Source organism: Enhydra lutris, unplaced genomic scaffold (genome assembly GCF_002288905.1).
Source record: "Enhydra lutris kenyoni isolate GAN:26980312 unplaced genomic scaffold, ASM228890v2 scaffoldscaffold18, whole genome shotgun sequence".
NCBI lineage: Eukaryota > Metazoa > Chordata > Mammalia > Carnivora > Mustelidae > Enhydra > Enhydra lutris.
Genome location: NW_019154102.1, coordinates 25140624 through 25161969, shown reverse-complemented (window position 1 = coordinate 25161969; position 21346 = coordinate 25140624). Strand labels below are relative to the sequence as shown.

The window sequence follows — 21346 nt, the reverse complement described above, 5'->3', positions numbered from 1 at the left end:
CTGGAGGAGGGGGAGAGAATGGAGGTAGGGAGGCCAGTTAGGAGCCATTGCTTGAATTCAGGGTAACTAGACGAGAGATCCTGGGGAGAAATGGTTTGTGACATGCTTCGAGGTAAAAGTGACAGGACTGCATGACCCATTTGATGGGAACATGTCTCATTGTTTCTTTAATGCTCAGTGGACTAATTCTTCCAGTGAAGAAAAAAAAAAAAAAAAAAAAAACTGAGACATTCTGTGTATATGACTCAGAACCAGGCGTATGTCCTGGGAGGTCACCTGCTGGTCACAAGACACCATGCTGGGGGCATGACATAGATGACCTCATTGTTAAGCATAATTCTTTAGAATATTAAGTTGTATTTCCTGTTTTCCAAACTGAAGCTTAGAAATCTGAAGTCATTTGCCCAGAGTCACAGAGCTGGTACATGGTGGAGCTGAGATTGAACCCAGGTCTACTGTCAGAGCCTGTGCCCTTCCAAAATGTAGTCTTCTCCCCTCCTTTCAGGGTGTGGCACAAAGCCCTACTCCCTAAGTCTCCCAGCTCCCTCCTCTCCCTCTTTCTGTCCCTGTGAAGATCCATTCTGCCCTTTATGGTTTTCTATTAGCCTCTGGCGCAGTAAGGACTGGATGTATGTTTAAGCTGCAGAAACTTAGGGGTGAGCTTCTGTGTTCGACAAAGGCCGTGCAGCAAAACTCAAACCCAGACGTACAGGTCTAGCCGGATGATCTGTGCGTGTTACGGTGTGGAGAAGTCAGTGTAGCCTTAGGTTATGGATGAGGAAATCCCTGAAAGTAAGAGCCTGGATTAAAATACCGTCTGGATCACTGGCTGATGTAGATACCAGGAGACGTTTGTCCCATTGAGGTAATAGCATCAGATAAGGGAAAACTTACAGGTTTAAACCCAAGAGGTCAAGGTTAGCCTCTGAAAGGACAAACCTGATAAGATGTGGTCAAGGAAATCAATTCAGTTACCAGCTCCATCAGGTTGTCTAGAAACCCCACTGATCATTAATTTAGTATCTGTCCAGATTCGGCTAGAGACTGTTTCTGCCTTGACTATTTTACTTTATTTTATTTTATTTTTTAAAGATTTTATTTGTTTATTTATTTGTGAGAGAGAGAGAGCACACACAAGCAGGCAGAGGGGCAGGCAGACGCAGAGGCAGAAGCAAGCTCCCTGCCGAGCAAGGAGCAGAATGTCAGGACTCAATCCCAGGACCCTGGGATCATGACCTGAGCCGAAGGCAGCGGCCTAACAGACTGAGCCACCCTGGTGTCCCATTGCCTTGACTATTTTAAACAGGACCTTGGAGACAGATCCAAGAACAACTGAATTATGTTGTGGATACAGCAGTCCTTTTAGTGAGACCTAGTGACCAGAATTGGGCCACATGGTAAGTGGAATGGCAAGAGACCACCGTGGTTGACGTGGGTCAATTACATGACCCAGGCCTTGGGCCCCAGTGGATGGACACAAACAAAAGTGGGGCTTCTGTAGCAAGGAGGAGAGGCAGATGCCTTCTGGGGATTAACACAGGTGTCTGCCCCAAGTGTTGATGTGTTTTGACCACCAGCCTGTATTACTTTACTAGGGCGTCCATGACCAAGCACTACAAAGTGAATGGCTTAGAACAACAGAAATGTATTATCTCACAGTTCTAGAGGCCAGAAGGGTATCAGCAGTGCCATGCTCCTTCTGAAACCACAAGGGAAGCATTTGTTCCAGGTGTCTCCCTGGCTTCTTATAGCCAGGTAACTTCCTGTAGCATTTTTGTCTTCAACCTGTGTCTTCACATCGTCTTCCTTTGTGTGTGTCCCCTTTTTATGAGGACACCAGTCATACTGGATGAGGGCCCACCCTAATGGCCTCATCTAAACTTGGATAAACCTGCAAATACCCTATTTCCAAATAAGGTCCTATTCTGGAGTACTGAGGTTAAGACTTCATCATGTCATTTGTTTATTTATTTTCTGATGGGCACAATTCAACCCCTAACACAGCTCAGGAGTTCAGGACTGCTTCCCGACGCCAAGGTGACCGATCCTACTCCAAGGTGTCTTCACCTGTGGTCCTCTTTCTGTCTGCTTCCTCTGTGTGCTACTGGGGACATATGGATTTCGTCTCTAGTTACTCCTCATTTATCATATTTCAGATGGTTTCCCGTCCTGACGTCTCAGCCTTTGCCCTTGGCAGTGTTCTCAAGGCCATAGTCAACTGCACTTGTCCTCTTAGGCTCTGCTTTCCCTACTTTGCCCTTTGCTCATTCGTTTACTGGTTCATATGATGTACATGTTGAGTTCTTGTCACACTCAACTGTTGTTATTCCAGGCACGACACTAGGTTCCGAGGATGTAAAGATGAAAAAGGTGACAAAGACCAGGTTCTGCTCTCAGGGAGTTCTTGTGGGAGGCCACACAAGCAAATGGGGTGAAACGATTGGGAAGGGCAGTGTGCGTGCAGATTCTGAATACTGTGCAGTCCCCAGCATAGCATCACCTTTGGCTCCCTAGTGCCTATAGGGAAGAATCCAAGCTCCCTCGCAGAGCACGCCGGGCCCCTTCAGTAGCATCATCTCTTGCTGTTCCTTTCCTTTCACTTTGTGATCCGCCTCTGTTCCCCAGCTACATAGATTTCCGTCTTAAATCCAGTATTTCTACATGAATGCCCTCTCTGTTGGAATGTTCTCCCCCTTCCCCATCCACACTTATCTGCTTAACTCCTGTTTCTTCTTTGAGGCTCACGTCTGGGGCTGCCTCTTCACTGTGCCCCCCATCCTCTCTCTGCTCCCTCTGCTCCCCTTTGGAAACAATACTCCCCTCCCCCAGAGAGGCACTGACGGAGGCTTGTTTATCTGTGTAACCCCAGCCTCTAGTAGCTTGCTTGTGTTACTAGATGTTCAATCAATGAATGAGTGAGTGAATGAACCAGTGAATGACTCCTAGTCTGTGTCTTGCTTCTGCTCACTTCCAGCTGCCCTTTTTCTCTGGACTCCTTCCCCCGCAAGTCATATGTCTGACCACCTCATCCACCACAAGTCCAGGGCTCCTGATGCTCTTTCCCTTATGCCGACACTTCAGCTCTGCTGGCCCTGTTGGTCAGTGGCCACAGGTGGATACCCATTCACTATCTCATCTCTGGTCTGCCCTGTTTCCCACAAAGAAAGGCCTGTTTCCTTGGGAAGATGGGTCTTCGAGAACAAGCAAAACTGCCTCCATGACCTTTTCTGGGTCTCCATTTCCAAAACGCCTCCCTTTCCCAGTATTAGGAGTGAGGGACACACCATTTCTGCCACACTGATTAATTCAACAATCATCTTTTTGAGCCCAAAGTTTGTACCTGGGTTCTCTGCAGAAGCACACCAACTCGCTAGGTTCTGCCTTCTAATGAAGATCTGTTTCTTTAACCCCCTCCTGCTGAATATATTGGGTTTCTCCTACATATGGACTGACATAGTGACTTAAAAAATTTTTTTAGGGGCGCCTGGGTGGCTTAGTTGGTTAAGCGACTGCCTTTGGCTCAGGTCATGATCCCAGGGTCCTGGGGTTGAGCCCTGCATTGGGCTCCTTGCTCAGTGAGGAGCCTGCTTCTCCCTCTCCCTCTGCCTACTACTCCCCCTGCTTGTGTTATCTCACTCTGTCAAATAAATAAATAAAATCTTTAAAAAAATTTTAAAAAAATCTTTAGCATTAAAACTCTTTAGATGAGATCTTACATGGCTTATCAATGAGTGAAACAGAAAAAAAACAATATTTTGTTGTATATGTTATTTTATGTGATAATTCTAGCTTATAATATACAGTTAATTAATGAAAGCAATGAGACCGTTATGATGGATGAACATAAAAATTTGAAATGGAAGGTTTGGGATGACGGTTGCAACCTCAAAGCGTCCTCGCCATTAATACACCATTGTGTTTTGTATTAGCTGTAAGGCCTTGAGAAAATTGTGACTGCCAGCATTGGAAGTAATAACACTTTTAAATAGGATACTTTGCAGATTCAGGTTATTCTGATTAAGGTGACCCAGAACCTTGAAAGAGGAATATAGGAAAAATTGGTTTTAACATTGACTCAAACACTATGTGACAACTGTTTGCATCCCTTAATTATAAAGGATCTAATTGAAAGGAATAAACAGGTTCTTCAAACAATTTTTATCTTTGTTTGACAGAAAATACTTCCCCAAAACATATTGTATCATTATGAAATATTATGTTATTAAAATTATTTTCAACAGCTTCAGTGCCTGTTTCTCTCTAGTATCATTTAAAGCCTTTAACACAGCCAAAAAAAAAAAAAAAAAGAAAGAAAGAAAGAAAGAAAAAGATGCATTTGCCATGTTGAGCCCAAATTTCAATTATCACTTTCACTTTGTCACCTATAGGAGGAATGAATGATAACAGCATGTCCCTGCATTACTGAGTTGGAATTTTTATTTCACTTTATTTTTATTTTTAAGATTTTATTTTTTTGAGATAGAGCAAGAAAGAAAGAGAGAGAGCACAAGCAGGGGGAATGGCAGGCAGAGGGAGAAGCAGGCTCCCCACTAAGCAAGGAGCCTGATGTGGGACTCCATCCCAGGACCCTGGAATCATGACCTGAGGCGAAGGCAGATGCTTAACCGACTGAGCCACCCAGGCACCCCTGAGTTAGAGCTTTAAAAGCCTGCCAAGCACTCTAAGAATAAAACAAGCACCAAAGCTACCACCGATCCCCGGTGCAGCGTGTTGTGCGATCACTCGTTACTGCACGGTGTACTATCATATCTTTATTGGAGCGTGCACTCTCTGCATACCCCTGAGGCTTGCCTGACATTTAATTGAGCACAGCCCACATGAGCCAGGGTGGTGGGAGCGTCCTTGCACACATGATTTTAAAGCATGAGAAGACTTGCTTGGGTCTGATTGTTAAAAGACATTTTTGGAACTGCTGCTTTCCTGATTAACTACATGTGTTCAAACATAGGCACGGTCTTGGCAGGAGAACCTTGTTTCTGAAGTGGGCATATCAACCTGCAGCTCCTGGGGTCTGTGATCTCTCACATTTGACCTATCACACACTTAATTGTATTTGCTTATGGTTTAAAAAACATTTTAAAAAATGTAGTTGGACTCAAACATTTATAGAACCTTTGGAACTCCTCGGTCGAGCTCTAGCATCTTGGAGTGAGGTGGGAGACCGCTGGGGTATCAGGGAGGCTGCGGAGCTGGGACAGGCCTCCTTGTTGCAGTCAGATAGATGTCTGCCCAGCTCAGGAATTTTCACCTTCCAGATACTCAGCGTTTGTCTGTGTGGAATTGAATTGTCACAGAGCAGGTCACATGTGGCTGTGGGACCAGCTCCCCCTGGCAAAGAGCCATTAGGAGGTTCTCAGGTGGAAGCTGCCCACGTCCCCAAGGATCAACGCAGGTCCTGCCAAGGAAGGCTGGCGTTGCCCCACCTTGGATTTCTCTTTCCCACAGCTCCCTGAGGGACGGCACTGGACTTCCAGACTCCCTGCCGTCAGGGTGTTTGCTCTGCCCTTCTGACTGAGGCTCTGGTTTTAATAATTGTAGTGGACCAAGAACTCAGCTTGGGGCCAGGAGGCCCGCAGAGACCAGAGTCAGATGACTAGGAATGCCTCTTGTTCCCACTTGCGTGCTCCTTGGTGGGGCATGATTTCTGTGAGTCCCCACATTTCTGGATGCCTCAGAGAGACTGGACTTGGGGGACCCTACCAGTGGCGGACCAAAGTCTCTGCTTGAGGAATACTGGTTAGGAATACAATGGCAAGTGGATTGCCTTCTTTCATGGGCTTCCTTAAGGAGCCACAAGTCTGCCAGCCTGTCCGGTCCTACTTGCCATTCTGAAGAGAAAGCCACGTGGGATTTGGTCAGAATTACTCAAGCACATGCTGGTGTGGCCGACCCACAGGGTTGGAATTCTTTTCCTGCCCAGTGTGGTACGCAGTGTGATTCTTATGACTTCCTGACAGTCCCCATGACTGTCTCTTCTCTTTCCAGCGGACACTGGCAGACTCCTTTCCTCCAGAGTTGTCAATGAGCCTTCTCCTCTCCATTTGGTCTACTCAGTCAGGGCACACATTAGCTGAGGACTCCCACACACCAGCAGTTAGTGCTCCAGGATCACTGCATGCCTCCAGCCTTCCTTTCCAATGGGATTCCCCCAGATACCTTTGCATTTCATACCTTCTGGCCAAACTCAGTGTTCCTGGGTCTTCCTGTGCCTCCTCCATGAAGGAGAATATGACGTAAGGCCCCTCTTTTCAAAGAGCTTGTAACCTAGTGCAAAATATTAAGAGCTCACACTTCTGCTATATGCAGAAGATTGGCATGCAGGGTTACAGGAGTCCCAAAGAGGGAGCAATTACATATGCAGGGGTGGGTCAGAGAAAGTTCTCATGGGAGGTGATGTGACGTCGATCTTCAAGGATGGGTAGGACTCAGAAATGCAGTAAGTGGAGAAGTACATTCAGCACAGTGAAACCCAGAGGTAGAACCCATGGGGAAGTATATGAGAAAGGGAGTGACTCCCATTCGCTTGGACGTTGGGCTGTGTTGGAAGGAATGTGACTGTGTAGGTGGTGATTTTAGCACAGAGGAGCGGCATTACTAGAACACTGCTTCCAGGTGCTCAACCTGGCACCAGTGTATGATGTTGGGGTGGGGAGGGTGGAGGAAAGGGAGGTTTTTCTGAGTCAGGCAAGTGGCAGATGGCATGGAGAGTCAGAAGGGATAGAAGGTAGAATTTCCAGGACAAGGGAGAGGAAGGGCTCATGCTCACAATAACCCCCAAGTCTGATCCAGAGTGACTGGGAGGCTCAGGGGATTATGCAGACTGTAGAGAAAAGAGGAAACGTGTGGGCGGGGAGATGGATTTAGGACGCGCTGGGCTGGAGAGATATCTGGCAAATCCAAGTGGAGACTCCCATTTCCCCTTGTCCAGCCTCAGCTCTGGACTCCCCTTGGAGGTCAGGCTCCTGTTCCCTATCCTCCTGGTGAGGATGACCAGCCCCATTTTGACACCAAATACTGACCCCCTGATGGACTGACCTCAGGCTGATTATGAGAAACTTGGTGTCCATCCCTAGCCCCTCAAAGGACCAGCCTTTGCCCGTTTCCTTCTCAAATGCCTATCCCCTTTCTTATGTTCTTACTAACTAATGTTCTTACTAACAGAAACCCCTGCTGCCCCCCACCCCCACCCCCAGCCCCCCGGCTGGAGCCAGAGTTCTGGTGTCTGTGGATAGAACCCAGAGGCTGAAAGGCAGTCTCTAAAGATAACTTCCTGGGTTTTCTCTTTGTCCCACCAGCCTAGGGGACACCTTGTGGCTTCTACTTTTTTGGAATGGTTGGTGACCATTTTTAAGGCCCATATGACTGGCTCTCCTCTGCTGTCTGCAAAGCCCAATCCTCAGGGCATGTATGGTCCTTAGAGCTGGGTCCTGGCTCCCTCTCCACTCCCAGGTGCTACTTCAAGTCCAACAGCACACCTCAGCAAGTGACTTCCAGGAAAAGGGAGGTGTCCGGCAGGCACACAGCACACTCGGCACCTGGCGCCCACCCGCAACCTTTGATGAAAGCATCTTTCATACTGTGCCCTGGGATTTGAAAATTCCTTCTGGATTCTCACCCCTCCCTCTGTTCTACCCTGGTTATCCTCCCACAGCCAGACACCTGGCCTTCATGCTACGGGGAGGTCTCCGCCCTGTGGGTGCTGATGCTTCCTGTCTTGGTGGGTTTTGCTGCTGGCTGCATCCGGGTTCTGGCAGAGCCATCATCCGGTTTCTTGGGAGCCTCCCCTGTGTGTATGGTTTGGGGCCTGCAGAAATAAACTGAAGCTGGGGAGGGAGCTGGGAGCGTCCAGGGCCTCTGTGACTGATTTAGTCAAACATCTTCAGTCACTTTCTTCTCATTCTGAAGACTTCATATAATTAAAGCCATTCCTGGCCAACACTAAATAAATTTTGCACATGCTGCTTGAATTACTGTGCGGTCTTACCCCAGTGTGGCTTTCTCAGAGATTAATATTTCACTGAAACGATTCCTCTGGGTAGGCTGAAGCCAGCAGCTGTGGAAATTCAGCATTTGCTTTATACAGTGAAACTTTAGGACAGGGCTGCTTTTCGCATTTCTCAGATATGTAGCTCATTTGGAGGCAAAAAAGAAAAAAAAAAAAAAAGCATTCTTGGTCGAGTGCATGTGGCATGAGCCAGATAACCCAGCTTGTGTTGCTATGTATTTGGATATAAAGTGAGGAGAAAATGTGACTTTAAATGTTTATCATACAACATTGGTGCATAAAAGTTAGATATAGCATTTATTAAGCACCTACTGTATGCCAGGCATTGACATGCTCTGTATTCTCACATACACCTCAGGAGTGGACCAGACCTGGGCCTTTTTGCCTTCCGATCCCTGTTCTGCCCTGAATAGCGGGGCCTGACCGGGAGGCTGCCTTTCTCAGAGTCCAGGGTGCTCTGGCTTCCTGCTGGGTTTGGCCTATGAAGGCACCACTGGGAGGTTAGAGGGTAGAAGAATGGAGGAAGCCAGAGTATTTCCTCCCTCTCTCTCTTCCTCGAGCATCTCTTCTAATAGTGCCCACATTTCTATGGTTCCAGATTCTTCCTGGTGACCCTGGCTCCTGGGTAACATGCCTCCTCCCTTTGTCCCTTCAACCGTCCGCCGCCCATTTGTGCTGATCTCTTGATTGCTTCATGGTCCCATCCTCATGCCAACTAATTTCATCTTTTTAAAATGACATCCATCTGAGAAGTTCTTTAACTCTTGACTTTGTCATCTATCATATCAGGCTTCATCCCTCAGCTTCTCCGTCACCTTCCACCTGTGCGTCTGTCTTCATCATTGCAATCCATTCCCTGCACTCGATTCCTTCTGTTGCAAATACTTGAAACAGTTTCTGTTTCTCTGCTTAGATGCTGATTGATTGACTGATTGACGTAGGAATCAGCCTCATTTTAATGAGGAGGAAACAGAGGGTCAGGGAGGTCAGCTAATTTGCCCAGTCTTAAAGATAGGGGCTGATGGAGCTTGGTTTTAAATAGAGGTCTGATCAGTCCTGAAGCTTGTGTGCCTTCTCTGACATTAGCCTGTGTTCTGTTTATTGGTGCCACATGAACCAAATCTAATTTCTCCTACATAATCCCTTCATATTCTAGAAGAAAACTCTCACCATCTTCTCTTTCCCTTCAACTGTTGCTCTTAAGAAAGAATTTTGAATTTCCCCTGATGTCCTGGTTGAGTCTTTTAGATTAGTTCTTCTTAAACTTTAATGTGAAGATTATAGTTCAGGATGACTCTGGAGACAATTTCAGATTTATATGCTATTGTTGGAAATCACAGGGAGAGCCTGTGTTCCATTTAACCAGTTTCCCTGATGATAACATTTTGCAGGACTGTAGTACAATATCACAGCCGGGATGTTCACCATGATAGAGTCAAGAAGCAGAACATTCCCCTCACCACCAGGATCCCTCTGTTGCCCTTGCATAGCTGCACTCACTTCTCTTCCGGCCCCATCCCCTCCTTAACCCCTGAAACCAATTTGTTCCCCACTTCCGTAATTTGACATTTCAAGAATGTTACAAAAATGTAGTCATACAATACACAACCTCAATCAAAGATTGAGGTTTTTTTTTTTTCACTTGGCATAATTTTTTGAAGTTTCTTCCAGGTTGTTGCATGAGTTAAAAGTTGGTTTGTTTTTTTCTTGTTCTGATTAGTATTCCATGTCATGGATGTACCAGTTTGTTTAAACATTCACCTATCGAAGGAAATTTGGGTTGTTTCCAGTTTGGGGCTATTACAAATAAAGCCGCTATAAATATCTATATGGGTTTTGTGGGAACCTAAGTCTTCATGTCTCTGAGATAAGTGCCCAGGAGCAATGCAATTGCTGGGCTGTATGATAATTGCATGTCTAGTTTTTGAAGAAATCGCCAAATTGTTTTTTCCATAGTGGCTGTTCCATTTTACATTCCCATGAGTAATGTATGAGTGATCCATTTTTCCACACCCTTGTCAACATTTGGTGCTGTCACTATTTTTGAAGTTTCTTTTTTTTTTTTTTTTTAAAGATTTTATTTATTTATTTGACAGAGAGATCACAAGTAGGCAGAGAGGCAGGCAGAGAGAGAGGGGGAAGCAGGCTCCCCGCCGAGCAGAGAGCCCGATGCGGGGCTCGACCCCAGGACCCCGGGATCATGACCTGAGCCGAAGGCAGAGGCCTTAACCCACTGAGCCACCCAGGCGCCCCGTATTTTTGAAGTTTCTTTACATATTCTAGATACTATTCCTTTTGGTAGATAAATGATTTGCAAATATTTCCCCCACCCCCACTTCTTTTTTTTTTTTTTTTTCTAAGATTTTATTTATTTATTAGGGGGAGAGAGAGAAGGGGGAGGGTCCGAGGGAAAAACAGACTTCCTGCCAAGCGGGGAGCCTGATGCGGGACTCGATCCTGGGACTCCAGGATCATGACCTGAGCTGAAGGCAGTCGTTTAACCAATTGAGCCACCCAGGTCCCCCCCACCCCCACTTCTATAGTTTGTTTTTTTCATCCCCTTAACACAGAAGAAATGTTTTTTTTTTTTTAATCTTGATTATATCCAAATTATCAATTTTCCTTGTTTTGGAATGTGATTTTGGTGTCAAGGCTAAAGATTCTTTGCCTAGTCCTAGATCCCGAAGATTTTCTTAGTAAGTCTGAGGTCTCAGAGAGATTCCTTTGATTCCAGGGGTGAGAGAAGTAGAAGATAGAAGGTTCTGGTTGGAGAGTGGGATTTCTGAGTGTGAGTCAATCACCCACAGTCTCTCAACACTGGCTCTGTGATTTTAACTGTGGGAGGCCCTGGGAACAGAGAGCAGAAGGAAGACATGGTCCCTGCCCTTAAGGAGCTTGCACCCCCTATTCGATGTCAGAGGTCCAGGATGTATCCCTGGAAATGGTTTGCTACATTGGAGGGGAAGTTTGAGGCAGCAAAGGAAGCAAAGTGGCTGGCAGGCTAGTATGTTGGATGTGTCACTCACCGGTGTTTATCAGTCCTGTGGAGAAAAGCAGGTTTCTTTCTACCACGTGTATCCTCTTCCCATCCTGTGGTCTGGAAGCTCTTTTTCCATTCAAGCCTTTGCCTCTCAGACGCCATGTGGCCACACTGGGGACAGTTCTTGTGTGGTTTTCGCTAGTGTAGAGGGGAGGGTGAGTGGGTCTCAAAGACCTGTTTCCACGCTTTGGTGCTCGAGTCTCTAAAGAACTATCGATCCTGTGCTTTAAGTTTCCTTTTCGTTCTTGCCCTTAATCTCGTCACCAGGAAAATGGAGATAGCAAGGTGCCACAATTCCTTTGTGAATCTGAGGCAGCTGGGATATGTATCTGTAAGACACGGAGAAACAAGCAGAAGTCAGATGCTGCAGGAGTGAGCAGGAAGTGTGTGCAAATGACCGCATGTGTGTACGAGGAACAGGGGGACTGCTCAGCGCCCCTGGAGCTCCGGGATGGATTTCATTCCTTCTATACAGTTTTCGGTGAAGCTGGCAACATCAAGAAGTTGTGCAGTTCTAGTCGTCCAGAGGCCCCTGCTGGCCTCCCCAGCTGGGTTGAACATAGCTTGAGGCCTTGCGACTCCGGCTGTGGGATTCCACGCATCAGCACTTCCGGGTTTTTTGTGCCTACACAGAGCTGCGTGAGGCTTCATTTCATGGCCATCCAGGCACTGCTATCTGGGGGCCAAATTCCCTCCCTTCCTGTTTCAAAGAGACTGGCCTGAAAACTTCACAGATGAGGGGCCACGTGGACACATCCCACTGTAGCTGTGGTTGTGGGCTTTGGATGCAGGAGGGAAGAGGAAGCCTGCACCACTGGTCTTTTACCCCTTGCTTCCCTTTCTGCTATGAACTTGGGAGTTTGATGTCTCTGGCTGTCTGGTTCAAACTCCGTATGAAACTCTGGCAGTGGGCTTTACCCTCTCAGGAGATGCTACTGCATCTTTTCAGAGATCCGGGTAAACCTTGCCTGGGCTTCTCTGCTGGGTTCATGACGATGCTAGGTCTAAGGCATGATGTGATCATCTGAGCACGTGATGGCTTTCTGATTTTTTTTTTTTTTTTTTGGGTGCCATTTCTCTTTTCTTTCAGAGCCTGAGAAGCCAACTGGGGCCAACCAAGTTTCAGAACCTCTACTGCTTAGCACCAGAATCACCAGGGATGAACTGTATTTGCCAGATGATCCTCTGTTCCTGACAGCACATCCCTCCCCAGGTAGCTAAGGGGATAATGAGTTTTAACCCCCCTCTGCACGCTGTGTAATGAGATAGTCACTTGCACAGCGGCTTATGCACTAGGGCCTACTCACTGCTGCTACTGAAGTATAAGATGAAATCTGTCAACCTTAGGCACATTTCATTTTATACACTCAGTGATTACATGCAAGATGAATGAGTGGACTCAGAGTTCCAGAGAATATGATTTTGCAGCACTGGGAGTGAGGTTACCTCTAGAATGGAAGCCGGTGAAAATAACGTCCAATGCGTATAATTAGCCATGCCGTCTAAGAGATGGTGCTCGTAGGCTGTCATCTTCATCAAGAGACCAGTGTGTGTTTGGGGACACAAAATTATGGGATGTCAGTGATGGACCAAAGCTGTGTTTTTTCAGTTGTGTTGCAGTTTGTCGGTAATTAGTTGAAGGAGCTTTGAGTCAGGAGTGAGAGAAGGCCACCGGAGAGCAAGATTTGTAAGAATTGGTGGGTTCTGTCCAAAGAGAGTGTGCTGTGATGTTGGTTGCCTGGCCCTGGAGTGTTCTCTAAGCACGACTTCCCCTAAGTAGTGTGGGGTTAATCCCATGGGTCATCACCAGGAGAAAGCCCCAGCTTTGAAACTACGCAGCTCCATAGTTGTAGTTTTGTCCTTGCCAAGATAATCCCCAGGATCCGGTTGTCTACAAGAAGACCTGCTTTAGCTCTGGTGCTAGCTGACTCCCCAGTTATGAATTAACAAACTGCTACTGGTGGATGTATTCTCTTGAGGGCTTCGTTACTGTGAGCTTTTCTTCTGGTCACTGGGAATATTGAGTTACTGGCCTAGAGCTTGGACTCCTGTCCTGATCAAGGCCTGCCAGCCCTCTCTCTGACACCGTCCCAACAGTACTGGTGATGCATACGCACTTCACAAACACTGAGAATCACTTAGACCGGTAAATGAAGTAATGATGTTTGTTTTATTTTTTAAATTTTTTTAAGATTTTATTTATTTGACAGAGATCACAAGTAGGCAGAGAGGCAGGCAGAAAGAGAGAGAGAGAGAGGGAAACAGGCTCCCCGCCAAGCAGAGAGCCCGATGGAGGGCTCGATCCCAGGACCCTGAGATCATGACCTGAGCCGAAGGCAGAGGCTTTAACCCACTGAGCCACCCAGGCGCCCTATGATGTTTTTTAGAATAAGGTTTCTCCACCTTGATACATTCACATTTTGGACCAGATAGTTCTTTGTTGTGAGGGACTAGCCTGTATGCTGTAGGATGTTTCGTCTGTCCTTCCCTCCTACCCACTAGATGCCAGTATTAACACCCACTGCAGTTGTGAGAACCAAAAATGTTACTGCACATAGCCAAATGTCCCCTGTGGGGGGCTAACTGCCCAAAGTTGAGAATCACTGATTCTAGGAGCTAGGCAGTGTTAAGGACTTCCCTGAGGAACAGACCACAAAATTGTACTTGGGGGTGGATGAGTGCTTCATGCCCCTTACCTTCATATTGGTAGGTGAATTGGTGATTGTTCTCTAGAGAAACAGACGCAGTAGGGAATATATATCCTACCACTAGGAGATACATAAGAAGTCCCAGGGTCTGCCGTCTGCAAGCTGGAGACCCAGAAGAGCCTGTGGTATCATTCAGTTCGAGTGTGAAGGCCTGGGAATGAGGGGAGACGATGGTGACAGTCCATACTGAGGCTGGAGAAGAAGAGATGAGCTGTCTCAACTTAAGCAGTAAGATAGGAAAAAGGGGGCAAATTCCTCCTCCCTCCAGCTTTCTTTCCATTGGGCCCTGAGCGGCCTGGATAATGCCCACCCACGTTGGGGAGGGTGGTCTACTTTTGTGAGTCCACAGTTTCAAATGCTAACCTCATCTGGAAACACCCTCACAGACACACCTGGAAATAGAGTTTAATCTGGGCACCCCATGGCCTGTCAGATTGACTCATAAAATTCATCACCACAGTAAGAGATGCAGAAAGGTTTTAATGATAGGGCAGATCACCAGGGGGAGGTGTCCAGAGCTACTTGGACTGCTCATCTCTATTAAGGAAGAGTCAGGGAGAAGGTTTGGATTTAGAGTTTGGCTCTGGCGTTGATCACTTTTCTAACTTCTGAAGACCATGCTGTCCTGAGCAGAATCTCTTCTGCCGAGCCCTGCCCTCTGTCTTGGTCTCCTCACTAAGGTGTCCTGTAACCACCCGGAGAACTGCCTATGTGGCAGGGCCGTTGAGGACTCGCCCTCGTACTCTAGGTCAGCTTTATAAAGGAGGCACTAAGTGCCTCCTGGGCTTGTGCTGTTACAGTATCTTCGTGCTCAGGCTGAAGGGGATCACAGAGAGGTCAGGTAGAGCACTTTGCAAAATTTACTGGGCATTTTATAAAATGGGAATTTGATTCTAAAAGTCTCAGGTGGTGTCCAAGATTATGTAGGTCCAACAAGCTCCCGAGTGATGTCAATGATGCTGGTCCTTGAACCATACTTTAAGTAGTAAGACTTTAGACCAAAGGTCTGGGAACGATGGCCCATGGACCAAACTGGATCCACTACCTATTTTTGCAAATAAAGTTCTGTTGGAACATAGCCACACTTGTTCATGGACGTGTTGTCGTACCGCAATGGCCAAGCTGAGGAGTTGAGACAGAGACTCCATGGCCCATGAAGCCTGAAATAGGTACTCCCTGGCCCTTACAGTAGAGATGCTCTGACCTCTGCTCTAGGCTGACTTGTGCCATGTGGACCGACCATGGAGGAGCTTCCCGGTCGTTCTTTTGGATGGACCATCCAGAGGTTACCTTTCCTTACCCTTGGCCTGTCTTCTTCATCCCTCTTCTTCTTACCTCTAGCTCCTGCAGCCCTCTCCGTTAGTGCCTGGCGCATGACTCAGAAGAATTTCTGTGCCACAGTGAACTTTCCATCTGGTGTGTGATCTTCTCATTGTCCTGACAGTGTTCTGCCTGGCACCCCACTCAGAGCCAGTCAGCCCTGGTATTCTTTGGTCACAATCAGACCTGTTTAGAAACACCCTCAGAGACTTATGCATATAAAACTCATGCCTGAATGCTCTATTTGTTTCTCAGCCAACCAGCATTTCATCAGGCACCAGGCTAGATTTTCAAGTGACAAGGATACATCAGATGCCTCTTCAGTCTAGGAGAAAACCTGTAAACTGATCATTCAATTACAATATCGTGGGTGCTGTATTAGAAGAGTATTTGGATACTTTGATCACCAAAGAAAAGGGTCTGAGTGATGTAAAGCTTCGCTGCAGTGGACCTTTCTTTTTTTCCCTCTCAATCATGAATTTTTATCAAATTTTAGACAAACACATTTTTGCATCTGATGTGTGCTATGTTTTTCCTCTTAATCTCTAAATGTGGTAGATTACAATTATTTACTCTCCAATTTGAAAAGTGAAATAACTTTTTAAACCTAAAATTAAACTACATTTATATGTAGATATACATTGGAATTTTATGTGCTTCCATTTTAATATCAGTATAAAATAATTCTACCGCCATTTCTGTTAACTTAAAACCAAAATTTGTTTGCAGGATTCCCTAAATGGAGCAACACTTTCAAAATTCACTGTTGTACCACATTAACACCTTATTTTTATTATTATTTTAAAATTGTGCTGAAATACACATAACACAAATTTACTAGCTTAACCATTTTAAACTTACAGTTCAGTGGCATTAAGTGAATTTACACTGTTGTGCAACCATCCATTTCCAGAATACTTTTCATCTTGCAAAACTGGAACTTTGTACCCTGTACCCACTAAACAATAACTTCTAATGCCTCCTTTCCCCAGCCGCTGACAACCACCATTCTGCTGTCTCTGAAAATGACTACTGTAGGTATTTCACATACGTGGAATCATACAGTGTTTCCGTTCATTACAGTTCTCTTTTGTGACTGGCTTATTTCACTTAGCTCAATGTCCTTGAGGTTCATCTATGTTGTAGCATGTGCCACAAATTCCTTCTTTTAAGGCTGTGAATAATACTCAATTGTGTGTGTGTGTGTGTGTGTGTGTGTGTGTGTGTGTGTGTATACATATACATATATATACCACATTTTGTTTATCCATTCATCTGTGGATGGAATGTCAATTTCTTCTACCATTAGGCTACTGTGAATAATACTTCATAATAATTGGTGTACAAATATCTGTTTGAGTCCCTGCTTTCCATTCTTTTGAATATGTACCAAGATATAGAATTGCTTGATCTTATGGTAATTTTAGGTTTCATTTTTTGAGGAACTGCCACCCTGTTTTCCATCGTGCCTCGACCATTTTACTCTCCCATCAAAAATAGGAGGGTTCCAATTCCTCTCAATCTTCTCCAACACTTGTTATTTCCTTTCCCTTTCTTTCTCTCCTTCCTTCCTTCTTTCCTTTTTTTTTTTTTTTTTTTGGTACTAGCTATCCTAATGGGTGTGAGGAGGTATCTTGTTGTGGTTTTGATTTGCATTTCCTTAGTGATTAGTAATGTTGGACATAAGCTTATTGATCATTTGTGTATCTTTTTTGGAGAAATGTCTTCTCAGGTCCGTTCCTTTTTTTTTTTTTTTTTTTAAGATTTATTTATTTGACAGATCACAAGTAGACAGAGATGCAAGCAGAGAGAGAGGAGGAAGCAGGCTCCCTGCTAAGCAGAGAGCCGGATATGGGGCTCAATCCCAGGACCCTGGGATCATGACCTGAGCTGAAGGCAGAGGCTTTAACCCACTGAGCCACCCAGGCACCCCGCGTTGCTTATTTTTTTAATCAGGTTGTTTTTTGTTGTTGAGATTCTAGGAGCTCTTTATATAATCTGGATATTAACCCCCAATCAGATATATGATTTGCACATATTTTCTTGCATTTTGTGGGTTGCCTTTTCACTTTGTTAATTGTGTCCTTTGACGCATAGAAGTTTTAAGTTTTGATGTAGTCCAATTTATTTTAACATTTGTTGCTGTGCTTTTTGTGTCATATCTAAGGAATCATTGTCAAATCCAATGTCATAAAGCGTTTCCCTTGTGTTTTCTTCTAAAAGTTTTATAATTTTAGCTCTTGCATTTAGAACTTTGATCCATTTCTAGTTAAGATTTTTTTTTTAAGATTTTACTTATTTGACAGAGAGCGAGATTACAAGTAGGCAGAGAGGCAGGCGGAAAGAGAGGGGGAGGCAGGCTCCCCGCTGAGCAGAGAGCCTGATGCAGGCCTCCATCCCAGGACCCTGAGACCATGACCTGAGCTGAAGGCAGAGGCTTAACCCACCCAGGCGCCCCTGTAGTTAAATTTTAATATGATATAAGGTAAGGGTTCAACTTCATTCTTTTGCATGTGGAAGCTCAGTTTTCTCAACACCATTTGTTGAAGGGACTGGTCTTTCCTCACTGAATGGTCTTGGCTCCCTTTTTGAAAATCATTTGACAAGGGGTTAAGGGCTTATTTCTGAGCTCTCTGGTCTATTCCATTGGTCCATATGCCCTTCTTTATGCCAGTACCACACTGTTTTGCTTATTGGAGCTTTGTAATAAATTTTGAAATCAAAGTGTGAGACTTCCAACTTAGTTCTTTTTCAAGATTCTCCTGGGTATTTGAGATTCCTTGAGATTCCATATGAACTTTAGTATGGATTTTTCTATTTCTGAAAAAAAAAAAAAAAGTCATTGGGATTTGAGATTGCTATAGGACTTTTAAATTCCTTTTAAAGGAAATGTTGCCAAACCGATAAGGGGAGGAGGGGGCATTTTAAGCAAAAGGAAAAGCGTGATCAAATGCATGAAAAGATAAAAGAACTTGGTGTGTTTGGGGAACTAAAAGTAAGCTGGTAATGTTGGAGCACTAAGTGTGCCTACATTTCTATGCATATGTGTATGGGTGTAGAATCGATTAGGAGATGAATTAGGAGCTAAGGTAGGGGTTAGATATTATGGAGGTGGCTGTGTTTTGTGCTAAAAAGTATAATGGGGATTAGTTGAACAGTTGGGCTGTGGAGTGAAGTAATTAGGTTTGTACTTTATGGAGATGACCCTGTTGGTGAGAGTGTGTGCTAGATTGAGCAGGAAGGAGGCATTAACAGAGGATTTGGTGTGCATTGTTGCAGACCTCCAAGAAATGGAATGGTGAGACTTATGCTATAGAAGTAGTGGGGAATAATAGAAGGGAATGGATCTGAAGTAGCTTTGCACCACCACATCCTCAGACATTTTCCAGTGACTTCACTCTCTTCCTTGGTCCTGAAGTCCTCACATCTGCAGAATAGTGTCTGAACTCAGAGTGATGGTTCCAACTTTTCACCTGCATCACAGAGTTGTGACCTTTTAAGAACTCATATGCTTGTTGAAGAAGGCCCGGGGCTCTGGCCCAGAGAAGCAGAGTCCCTCAGCAGCAGCGGGCCCCTTTTCAGAGCCCCTGAAGCTCCAGCTCTTCATCCTGCTACTCTCTCTCTCTCTTTTTTTTTTTTTTAAGATTTTATTTATCTATTTGACAGACAGAGACCAGAAGTGGGCAGAGAGGCAAGCAGGGAGAGAGTGGGGGGGAAGCAGGCTCCCCGTGAGCAGAGAGCCCAATGCGGGGCTCGATCCCAGGACCCTGAGACGACCTGAGCCAAAGGCAGAAGTTGCAACCCACTGAGCCACCCAGGCACCCCCATCCTGCTACTCTTGGGCCTCTAGCCGCTCCAAGGACCTTGCCGTCATTCTTCTCTTACCTGTGGGTTGGGCTTTCTTTCCTTGCTGTGGTTTTCCCTGAGCCCATTGGAATCCACCAATTCCAATGTGAGTTGTCTTCTCTGTTGTGACCCAGTCCCTTCACTTGCAGAATTGCAGTTCCCCAGGCCCTCTTGTGTGGTCCATGCTATTGAGACCGTGTCCCACCTGAGAACCTGTTTTTTCTCCAAGGACTGGAGCCTTCTGCTTCTTTAGCTTTCCGCATCCTGACATCCATCCACTCACTGTGACTCAGTTCCCTGTCCTCAGCTTAGAGGAGCACTGAATAGGAGTTCTCGGGGTCTTTGCTGCTTCTTCCCGCCTCCATCTCAGCGAGAGCCTCACTGGGTGAACTGGGTAATGACAGTGCTGGGTCTGAGCTGCTGCAGCAGCAGCTGGGGAGAGGATGTGTTCCATCAAGTACAGGCTGAGCCGCTTAACATGGAGCTCCCAAGTCCCTATTCTGAACCCTGGTGGGACGGTTCTGCTGAGCGGCAGGCTCTGTGTGTGTGTGTGTGTGTGTGTGTGTGTGTGTGTGTGTGTGTGTGATTGGCCCATCATGATCACAGGTGGAGTCATGGAACTGGGGGCAGAGAGTGGGCTCAAGCTCCCAAGTTCCTGTGGGCATTTAAGAACCGGAACCACTTTGGTAGTGGAACAGCCAGCTCTGACCCACTGCCAAAGATACACATTTGGTGATCTGTGGGATGAGGCAAAGTGATCAAAGTACACCAGTGCTGTCAGGGCTGGAGAAAGCAGAGCCAGGAAAGGATTGCGCTGCCACTTGGGGTTACAGTGAGTGATTGGGCTGTGCCTAAGAGGCAAGCCAGACAGAATGCCGTAAGAAGTTCCAGGGAAGGTGAGGGGAAAGTGTTAAAGGGGCACTGGGGAGGAGATGGGGAAGAGAAAAGGGAAAGTCCGGGAAGAACATAAATGGAAGGAATTGCTCCTTCCTTGAAAGTCAAGAAGCGGGCTAGAACAAAAGGGACAAGCGCCCGGATCCCTGGCTGGAAAGGCTGGCTGGCATTTAGGAGACTGGTTCTTTGTTCTCGAGTCCAGCGTACCTGGAACACGGCCTCAGGAAAGCAGAATGTGTTCTCATCACTCACTTTGTGTTCCCAAACAGAAGAGAAGAGAGGGAGGTGCCGCCTTGATCCGGCTCAAGCATTTCCAGGAGACTTCCTCTGGATGCCACGTCGAGGCCGCCCTTCTGCCGCCGTAGCACGGAGCTGCTGATTACTGAGTGCGTGGACATGGCTTTGCTCAGCAACATCCTAGCGGCCTATTCCTTTGTCTCAGGTAGTTGTCCAGTCTTGGCTGGGCCAGGGCTGAGGGCCGAGGCTATCTCCTGGGTGGCCATCAGTGGCCTTGTTCTCAGGAGAGAAATGCTCCGTGGTTGTAGCAGAGGGATTCTGCTGTGCCCAGTTTTGAGATGAAAGATCTTCTGGTCTGAAAGTTAAGCTTGGCATTCTCTAATTTGGCAGTGGGTGGTGGTGTGGGGTGTGGGGGGACTCTAAAAACTTTATCTTGCTAAATATGTTTGGTTTCCTTTGGCCTCAAGTGAGTGAATGAGGTAGCCTGGGGCTGGCTTTTCTGTGTTTGTCATGCATTTGACTCCCTGTGAGAGAGGCTCTTGGGAGTAGCCTCCCCCTGCTCCTTTCCATGAAGTGATTCTCTGTCCCACCCAGTGCGCACGCGCGAGCGCGCTCCCCTGCATGTGCATGTGCGTGTGTGTGGTCTGTGTGTGTGGGGCTGTATGAGATGTGTGATAACCTCCTGGGAGACATGAAGACACAAAAACATGTGAGTCTGAGAGAGCTTGCTATTTGTCCCTTCCTTAATGCAGAGTTATAGATGCTCTTAGGAAGATGGCTGATTGTCTCAAGATCCTTTCTTGAGAACAGATGCTGTTTATATAAGAGGAGCCATTTAAAAATACCTGAAAAAATCCCTCAATCAAGCTGAAATTTAAAAAAATACATGAAAATGCTCAATGGTTTCAATGACCAAACTGATTTTCTGCTGCTTGAATGAGTTTTTTTTATTTTTTTATTTTTTCAATTTTTTATAAACATATAATATATTTTTAGCCCCAGGGGTACAGGTCTGTGAATTGCCAGGCTTACACACTTCACAGCACTCACCATAGCACATACCCTCCCCAATGTCCATAACCCCACCCCTCTTCTCCCAACCCCCCTACCCCCAGCAACCCTCAGTTTGTTTTGTGAGATTAAGAGTCACTTATGGTGGGGCGCCTGGGTGGCTCAGTGGGTTAAAGCCTCTGCCTTCGCCTCGGGTCATGATTCCAGGGTCCTGGGATCGAGCCCCATATCGGGCTCTCTGCTCAGCAGGGAGCCTGCTTCCCC

General features: G+C 46.2%; 1 protein-coding gene across 1 annotated transcript in view; it reads left to right on the top strand.

Annotated features, from left to right (window-relative positions):
* Window positions 1-12154: 12154 nt before the first annotated feature.
* LOC111148175 (eva-1 homolog A, regulator of programmed cell death) overlaps window positions 12155-21346 on the top strand; it is a 27051-nt gene continuing 17859 nt past the window's right edge. The window contains exons 1-2 of the mRNA XM_022504623.1: window positions 12155-12279; window positions 20104-20276. Of these exons, the coding sequence (XP_022360331.1) occupies window positions 20231-20276 (46 nt within the window). The 5' untranslated portion in view covers window positions 12155-12279; window positions 20104-20230. The remainder of the gene's footprint in view (window positions 12280-20103; window positions 20277-21346) is intronic.